The following is a 9,638-nucleotide window of genomic DNA, read 5'->3' on the forward strand; positions in this document are numbered from 1 at the left end:
TCCTCACTCATTTCAAAGGTAGATTATCTTTGTTGATAAAGAAAATTAATTGTACCAAATTTAAATTAAAATAATCTCACATTATAATAATTTTAGTCAAAATTGTTAAATACTTTTAATTAAGGTAAAAATAATTTTGATTAAATTTAAATAATTTTAGATAAAATTATTATAATGATATTTTGAGATGAAAATTAAGATAAAATATTATTTTAACACCCAACACTAGTAATAATGAAAAAAAAAAGTTTAATTAATTTTTGCCGACCAAAAAGAACATGGTTAGTTCTCATCCAAATTATTCACGACAAATATATTATTAAAGGCCATTGGCACGTGATTTTTTTTTTTAATATAATCCATGGTTGTGAATAATTCTTCCTTGTACGAATTATTCATCTAATATTTTTAATGAAAAAACATATATTTTTTACTAATTTTTCTTTTTAATCCAACCAATCTAATAAAATAATCAAACAAGTTATTATAATATTTTTAAAAAAAAATGCCGTCAATTTTTATATTTTTATCTGTTTATGATCCTCTTTAATATTAGAAAGGAATATTTTTGAGTAAATTTGTTTTAAAAAAAATAATTAACTATTTTAACATTATTAAAATATTAAAACTTATTTTTAAATAAAGCGAAGCAGGCAGTGGCAGCTCTCACTGTCCAATTCCAAATTTTTCTACTCGCTTCGCCCCGTCGGTCACGGCTTGTTTGTCTCCCACTTAAAGGTATCGCCTTTGACGGGCAGATACTCCGGCGATGGCCGGAGATAATGTGGGATCAGAGTAAATTGATAGTTGAAGAGATCGGAGGATGAAGCAGCTGCCGGAAGTGCAGCTCCCCAACCGCCGCACCTACAGCCCCGCCGCCGCCTTCCGCCCATCCACCGCCGACGAGGGCGCCGCCGCTGCTGCCGAAGCTTTCAAGCACCCCGCCATCCTCTTCTCCCCCGTCCTCCACCTCTTCTGCTGCCTCCTCTGCGCCGCCGCAGGATTCCGCGTCTCCCGCCTCGTCGTCTTCCTCTCCCCCGCCCCTCCTTCATCTTCAACTCTGCCTCAACTCTTCGTCCCCACTGTCGTCCTCCCTCCCCCTCCCGCGGTCGCCGCAACAAGTCGCGTTGTCGCCGGCCGGCACGGCATCCGCGTGCGGCCCTGGCCGCACCCGGACCCCGCCGAGGTCGCCCGGGCCAATGAGATCCTCTCCAGAGTGCAGGAAGAGCAGCGCGTACAGTGCGGCGTCAAGGACCCCCGCCCCGTCCTCGTCGTTACTCCGACCTACGCCCGCACCTTCCAGGCGCTCCACCTCACCGCCCTCGCCCACTCGCTGATGCTCGTGAGGTTTCCCCTCACGTGGATCGTTGTCGAGGCCGGTGGAGTGTCACACGAGACCGCCGCCCTACTGGCCCCCTCGCGCCTTCGCGTGATCCACCTCCCCTTCCATGAGAAGATGCCCGTGATTTGGGGTGACCGACACCGCTTCGAGGCCCGGATGCGCCTCCACGCCCTCAGGTCTGGGATTTCTTCCTTGCTCCGATCAAAGATTTGATCTTTTTCGCCTCCATTGCTGACCTGTGTCGTCGGAAGCAGAGTGATCAGAGAGCGGCGGTTGGAAGGGCTCGTGGTGTTCGCTGACGAGAGCAATGTCCACAGCACGGAGCTTTTCGAAGAAATCCAAAAAGTGGAGTGGATGGGTGTGATGTCTGTGGAAATCCTTTCACATTTACCGGCCACCGAGAATCAGGACTCACCGTCGCTGGTAGAAGGTCCGGCGTGCAACTCCTCCGGCCAACTGATCGGGTGGCACACCATTGTCAACAATGAGGTAGCCGAGGTGCCGGAGAGGCTGGAGTGGGCCGGGTTTGTGATCAACTCGAGATTGTTATGGAAGGAGGGGGATGGGAAGCCGGATTGGGTTCGGGACCTTGACGACATGGAAGGTGGCGGGACAGAGATGGTGAGCCCCTTCGATTTGTTGAAGGATGCATCGTCGGTGCAGCCGCTTGGCAACTGTGGAAGGAAGGTTCTTTTATGGTGGATTAGGGCTGAAGCACACTATGACAGCAAGTTTCCTGCTGGGTTAGTTTCATGACTATGCTCAATGATCCTTAATTCAACATTGGACTTATTTGTCTATCAATTCCTAATGATTAAATCTAGGATTTATGCATGATGGTTTTCATCATAAGGATAATCTTGTTTTAACAGATAAATGCATCCAGATTTTGGCTGATGATCAGCTTCTTTATAGCATTAAGAATCCATAATTGTTGCACAGCATCCCTTTAGCAATAGCTGCAAACAAAAACACAAGCTTGTCGGTCTTTTCTAGTTTGTTTGTCATAAAACAGTTACTATGCCTAAAAATCTGATGATTTTATAGCTACTTATAAGGGAAAATGGCTCCTCATATTCCCATAAAAAGACCATTTGATTTAGGTTCAAGAGGATGAACGACAACAATCAAAGAAAGATGGAGGGGAGAATAGTCAACAATCAATGAAAAATGGCTCCTCAGTAGGCGAAGCCGCCATCTTAAACCAAATATTATTAGTCAACTATCATGGTTGATTGCATCTCTTGGCTTCATTATATATCTAACTTAAACAACTCTCTCTATGGATTAATGGGGCAACAGCTCATGCTACATCCACTTGCAATACCACAGAATTGTTCCTTCCTTTCTCTGTAATACAACATAAAATAAGGAAAAAAAATTGCAAGTGATGTCAATATAGAGAAAAAAGTTACCATAAAAGTAAAATAGATTGTATTTTTTTTTATTATGATTGCCATCTGCATTTCAACATTTTGAGGGTTGTAGTTGTGTTAATGTCTTCCCTAGATAACAATTCTATAAATTTGCGTATGTGATCCTAGACTTTCAGTGTTTGGATTCGACCACATTGTTTTGATGAGATGACAATGGACTTTAAATTAGGTGTTAATTGTGGTTTGGTATATACATCAAGAGAGTAGGGACTTAAATAGTGGACATGGTATGAGGTGCTCGTTGCCTAGGAGCTGAGGCTTGGATCAAGGTGTCGTGGAAAATTCACTGGCTCAACGACTTGAAATGAATTATGAAGCTTTGGAGACTCTTGGAGAACTCTAAGGCATGAAGCATTGCATGGTTGTTATTGTGATTGGGGAGATTGTGGATAACTTGATGGCTCAACTGCTTGGAACGAGTGATGGAGCTTTGAAGGAAAGCACTGAATGGTTGTTGTTGCAATTGCAAAGATCGTAGAAGACTCAAGAGTATGGAGCAAGGATCGGGTGGTAGATGCTCGATGGCTTGGTGGTCTAGATCGAGAGAGTTAGAGATCTAAAAGCATGAGAGTTACGAGAGATTATGGGTGGTAAGGTGGGTCATCTTTGGTTTTTGCTTTTGGGCATCATGATTTTGATGATGTGTGATTGGTTAGATAGTGAATGAGCTACCTAGGAGCTGGTTATAAAGCTTTCTTCCGGGGGACTATTGTCTCAAGACATAGTCTGTGAATAACTCAAGTGCTTATTCCATACTCTACAGAAGCTTATAGGCCAAGATTATCAAAAATAGATAAGTACTAAATGATAGTCCACCAATGAGTATTGGAAAAAGAAAAAGAGATGTACAGAAGTTTTGCATACGCTCTTGGAGAATCTTCAGACTACTATTGGAATTTGATCTACAGACTTTGTGTCAATTGATAATTCACCTTATCCCATATTCTACATGGTGCTGGAGTATCAAACTGAGGGCTGGGTAGGGGTCAGCTAAAATAGAACAAGATGAGATCATTCACAAAGCTGAAAAAGTGATTGACAAGAGGAAATGACAAAGGTCAACAAGCTAATTGAGGGATGTAAATTTTTTGGACATACCTCCTGTCTCCCTTCCAATTGGTGATCACTTATCCCACAAATTTAAGGCATTTGAGAATATTTTCTTAGCAACAACCAAATATTCTATCTAGGGTTACGTTATCGCTGAGCAGCTGCATTGCAAATGAAGGTGATGGTGAAAGGATTATGCTCTGTGGGAATTTTTGTGTATTGTGAACTGTTGAAGTCAACTATTTGAATTCTGCTGAGTTTGCATATGTTTTAAATTCTTAACAATGTTGTTGCCATTGTAGTTGAAGTCCTGGTAAAGAAAGATTATGCTTGGTGTCATTTCATCCAACAGTTTACTTCAAAGTAGTTTCTTGGATGATCATATTATTTTTCTGTATCAGTGAAACTTAACATCCATATCAGATTGAAGGCTTATGCTTCCATGCAGGTGGATGGTAGGCCCTCCTTTAGAAGTTGTTGCCCCTGCAAAGCAAACTCCATGGCCTGGAACACCTCCTGCTCTTCCACTTCAACAGACACTGATCGACGAAGGCAGTGCCGAAAAACATGTTTCAAAAAAAGGAAGGTCGTCCTCCAGGTCTAAACGCAGCTCTCGCAACAAAAAGAAACAAATGCGCTTGGAAACAAGTTTCTGACCAGACAAGCATACTAATGTTGTAACTTCATTGCAAATAGCTTTATCACGAATCATTTGGCTTCAATTTGAAGTTCAGCATACAACTTATGGATGTGTTAGTTAATTTTAATATGTCTATTGAATGTGCATTCTTGTATTATAAACTGAATCCTTAAATAAGACATGCCAGTGATTGATATACTAGAGCTTTCACAGAATGCTGCTAGGCATCTGAATTCTTTAATTTGCCAAAACATTCTCATGCCTTTGTCGTCTAACTGGAGCATCTTCCTGTACATTGATTTCTCAGTTGAAGTTTCTAGCTAAGAATGGAAATAAAGTATCAGGAAAAATTCTGTTTAACAAGATGGCATTCCTGAAGCAGGTGATGTTCATTTACTCAATGCTGCTGAAACTTTGCCTGTTTATTGTTACCCAAACTGTTTTGCCTTTCCTTGCAGGACTCGTATAAAGATCTGTTTGACCAAAACATTGAGAGAAAGAAGCATCAAGAGTAAGGTATGGGAAGCCGAGTAAGTGCAGTCACTTGTCCTTTGTCCAACAGATACAAATGTTCTTGGGAAATGATGACGACAGATACAAATGCAGTGCATGGTTTTCACAAGAATGGCAATCCACTGGTGCAAGTGTCTCACTGCAACAACTTAAAGCCACTCTTCTGCACCCATTCTGATGCATGCATGGGCTGAGCCCTCCATTCATCTTCCAAATAAAATCTTTTGATGTTTTGGTCGGTTGGCCTTGTGTGGAATCTGACACTGTTCTGTGGCATTGATGGATGAAATTTTGAAAGCTTTTTTATGAGTTAAGTGTAGATTCAGCTGTGTTCATGGTTTTTCTTGGGGTTGTGATAGTTTTAAGGGTGAGTGCAACTGATGAAGCAGAATTAGTGAGAAAGCTTGTTTCTTCACCCAACAATTTGTTCTTTCTGACCATCTAACTCTTGCACGCTTTTGAAAAAAAAAGAATATTGATCATGGAATCAACTCATCTAAAAAGAATATTGAATTAGATAATACCGGACATGGGACAACCGATTCAATTTCACGAAAATTTTTCATCGGCTGTCAGGATAAATTGATACTCTTCCACTGCAACATACCTTAACAGGCATCAAATCAACTCATTTATTCTGTAAAAGGTGAAATCAGTCACCTTAACCGCCACTATGATTATCTCATATCATTGAGAGAGAGTAAATTAGAAAATCAAAATTAGTCATCACATGTGAACATAATTCCTCAGTTTTTATTAGATTTGACTCTTACTCAATTCTATAAATTTATCATATGATAATCAATTTAATTATCATAAATTCTAGAATCAACTCATCTAGTGTTTTAATTGACAAAAAATTAATTAGGTATTTCATAGATGGAAGAATGGTTTTTAATAAAGATTTGTTTTTAAAACTTTAACGTTATAGCATTTAGTAAATATTTTTTTCAGCATAAGATTTAATTATAAACTTACAACGCCTTTAATTTTATATGGAAAAATGTATTAAAAGTTTTTTTAGAAAAAAAAAATTGCTCATCTTATTTTGCAGTAGTGTCCACTTCAATATAATTGATATCAGGCGTCCCATCAGTCGTTTGATGGGTCACTCGAATCTTTAACCTTTTATAATTCTTTTAAAAGAAAAAAAAAATGAGAAAAATTAAAAGATCCTCCCTAAACCTTAAAATTACTCCACTGCTCTCAAATATACCTATCACACTCATTAAATCATAAACTAATCGATGATTAATTAGATTGTAAGATTTGGATATTTAATAAAAAAAATCTACATTTAGTAGTTATGAACTACTACTACCTTTGTGATAATTTCATAACTGTACAATGTGATTGTTGTTTAACAAAATAAATTTGTATGAAATTATAATTGTTATAAATGAATGTATCATATTCATACAATTCACCTAATTCAAGATTTAATATGTATATCATATTCATACAATTGACCTAATTCAAGAGTTAATATGTATATCAAAAGATAATAATCTTAAATAGTATACTTTAAAAAATAACTATGTTATTTTACGGGAGAGTTGATGGGATGAAATGCCTTTTGATAAATTTAAAATAATAATAATAATAAAGAAATTTATTTTTGAGAGTCTAAAGAAATGTAGAAAGAAATTAATTTTCTTTTCTTTTGTTTGTTTTTTCTGCTGAAAAAAGGTTACAGAATCCACTTTAGCAAAGACAAGAAAGGGCGAAAAAAAATTATTTTGATTTAAAAAAAAGGCTAAAATCTATTTTGTTTCATAATTGATCTCAATTATTCTTCAAGATCACTATATTTATATTGTTTATAACACTCCATAAATTTGCCATAATAATATTTCTAATTTAATAAAATTAATTTTGATTTAGAATTTTTCTGTGGTCTTATTCCTGCAGATGCTTGCCAATATAACAGTGACAACGGCTAGTGACTCTTAACATTGGATGTAACACTCTAGTGTAACACTCTACTGTAACAATGTGCGTTTATTTACTTGTAACGCGCTACTTTAACCCTCCTCAGCGTCCTCTTCCACAGAACTCCGATGAAGAGAAGAATCATGGCGAAGATGAGCGCCAGAACGTCGCGCTATCCTCTTTTTGTTTGTTGTTTCGACACTTTAATGTGAGAAAAATCTAGCATTTCTTCTTCCGGTTGTTTGGAGGAGAAAAAGATGGCTTTTTTACCTCTTTTTGATCATCTGTATTGCCAAGAAGAGAGCTTGGAGATGGAGGAAGGAGGAGAAGAGGAAGAGGAAGTGGTGTTTCCACTCGGAGAAGACTACGAGAGCGAGAACCGTGTCCTCTCGGTCGTGGAGGCTGCCACCGGGGAAGATTGGGAGGCGGTGATGTCTTCTCTGGCCGCCAGGGAATCGGAGGCTCTGCCGCAGCTCGTCGCTGATGGGGAAGGCGCCGATTTACACCTCCGCCGGGCGAGGGAGAAGGTAGCGGAGTGGGTAGTTCTCGCTGCCGCTGGCCACGGGTTCTCAGCGCTCACGACGCTGCTCGCCATGAGCTACTTCGACCGGTGCTTCCTCCCGTGCGCCGGCGGCGGCCGCGGGCCGCTGCATCTCCAGGACGACAAGCCCTGGATGGGGCGGCTTGCAGCCGTGGCGTGCCTGTCCCTAGCGGCGAAGGTGGAGGAGACCCGCGTCCCTCTGCTGTTCGACCTCCAGGTTCCGCCGCCACCGTCGCCGGTGGAGGAAGGCGGCTACTTGTTCGAGCCGAAGACCGTACGGAGGATGGAGCTCCTGGTGCTCTCCTCTCTCGGCTGGAGGATGAATCCTGTCACCCCTCTCTCTTTCATCCACCACCTTCTCCCCCGTCTCTGTTCCGGCAGCGGTGGCGGTGGCGGTGGCGGTGGCGGTTGCATTGCTGCCCGTATCCGGGAGTTGGCCAGGCGATCAGAAGTGGCGCTTCTCTCTGTAATTTCCGGTGGGTTATCTTCAGAAAGCTTCCTTTCCATCAAACCTCAATCTTTCCGCACCAATCTAATGAATCTTTTTCCCTATTTATCGAAGATTGGAAATGGGTTCGATATCCTGCATCGGTGTGGGCGGCGGCGGCGTTGCTCCTTGCGACGGAGCCGCAAGAGGCTCACCGCCTCATTTCCCTCCTGAAACCCTCCAAGGTTGAATTTTTTTAGTCGCTTCCCGCTCCTCCCTCATCGCTCCATTATTGTACTTCTCATTGCTAATGGCTAACACCGTCTCACACTCCATTCCACAGGAAAACCTGGAACGATGCTACCAGCTAATGAGGGAATCTATGAGCGCCACCACTGCGATCGACCACAAGCGCAAGCATTCTTCCCACTCATCGCCGCCGAGTCCATGTGGAGTGATCAGCTCCTGCTTCAGCGGCGAGAGCTCTTGCGATTCATGGCCGCTGCGGCCTTCCCCTGTTTCGCGCCCGCCGGAGGCGGCGGTGGCTGCTCCTCCCCTCAAGCAGAAAAAGTGCAAAAAGGAGCAATTTTGACTGCCGATTCGCTGCTTAATCTCGCGAAGAAGATTAAAAAAAGCAGAGACAAATGCCTGCCCTTGTTCAATTAATCTGAAAAACTTAAAAAAAAAAAAAAATCTTGTCTTCAAGTTCTAATCAATGCATTACTTCCTTCTCAATTCTCATCGCCATCAAAATCTTCTGTGACTAGAAAAAACAGAAAGCTTCAACAGCCACAACAATGGCGTTGATGACTTGTCTGCAAATGGAGGGAAAACAATAAAGAAGAAGAAGAAGAAAGTAAAGCGAGAAGAATAAGGACCTTTGCTTACCTGTCGGAGAGCATTAATTATTCATGCTTTGATCTCTTCAGAATAACGGGGATTTTACATCAAAGATACCAAGCGTGGACTTCCGAATCCATCGATTAGTTTAATAAACCCGAATCTGTGTCCTTAATCGTCCCTCCTCCTTGCAACCTCTGCTCCGTTTTGAATGATATGCTTGTCATTACTCGTTCCGAGGCATCAATCGCCTCCTTTTGCGGCGTCGATTACAGCGAAGCAGTTGGCGTTTAAAGTAAAAAAAAGCTTCTTTTGTTGGATTATAAATGGATCATACGCAGTTGATGATCGAAGAAGAGAGAGAAAAGAGGACGAGAAAGAGAAAGGGGCGTGCCTCGAATGGTGCGTTCTTTCCCTTTCTTTTTCTTTTTTCAATTGGCGTTTATTTGGAGGCGACCGGAGTCGGCAGAAGTCCACCAGACCCGAACAGAGGACGAAGCTTTCCTCTCCTCTGGTTGAGCTTTTATGAACCAAAAATCTTGAGTTTGGACTTCTTCATCAACTGTTAAATCATTCAAAACAAACTGTTAATCTTTCTGCCGTCATTTTTATTTTGCTATCTGAATCGAGAATGATGATGAGTTGGCTGCTTGAAATAAATGATCTTGTCATTTTTAAGAGCATTTCTCGACAAGGCTTTCTTTCATTCAATCTAATCAAACAACTCTTCTGTGTGTTTATGAAACAACCTAATCCAAGGACAGTCAGTTTGACCTGGAAATCCAGGTCTTTTTTAGGTTCATTTCAGTACAGAAATCTTAGTTTCCAGTACTGCAAACAGATTCGTTACAGCCTTTACTGCTGCCTTTAAACCTAAACTCTGAAAATAATGGTTTGAGCTATTTTATGTTTAGTGA

At 41.1% G+C, this 9,638-nt stretch overlaps 2 protein-coding genes across 2 annotated transcripts; both read left to right on the top strand.

The window, feature by feature from the left end:
- Window positions 1-652: 652 nt before the first annotated feature.
- Window positions 653-4,669, top strand: LOC121980846 (probable beta-1,4-xylosyltransferase IRX14). Its single transcript, XM_042533087.1, has 3 exons — window positions 653-1,518; window positions 1,597-2,085; window positions 4,277-4,669. The coding sequence occupies exons 1-3, from the start codon at window positions 824-826 to the stop codon at window positions 4,482-4,484; spliced, it is 1,392 nt and encodes a 463-aa protein (XP_042389021.1). The 5' UTR covers window positions 653-823; the 3' UTR covers window positions 4,485-4,669.
- Window positions 4,670-6,938: 2,269 nt separating this feature from the next.
- On the top strand, window positions 6,939-8,595 carry LOC121980847 (cyclin-D3-2-like). Its single transcript, XM_042533089.1, has 3 exons — window positions 6,939-7,930; window positions 8,017-8,126; window positions 8,225-8,595. Exons 1-3 carry the CDS (start codon window positions 7,171-7,173, stop codon window positions 8,471-8,473), a joined length of 1,119 nt encoding a protein of 372 aa, XP_042389023.1. The 5' UTR covers window positions 6,939-7,170; the 3' UTR covers window positions 8,474-8,595.
- The last annotated feature ends 1,043 nt before the right edge of the window (window positions 8,596-9,638 follow it).

This window comes from Zingiber officinale, chromosome 5A, assembly GCF_018446385.1.
Source record: "Zingiber officinale cultivar Zhangliang chromosome 5A, Zo_v1.1, whole genome shotgun sequence".
Taxonomy (NCBI): Eukaryota; Viridiplantae; Streptophyta; class Magnoliopsida; order Zingiberales; family Zingiberaceae; genus Zingiber; species Zingiber officinale.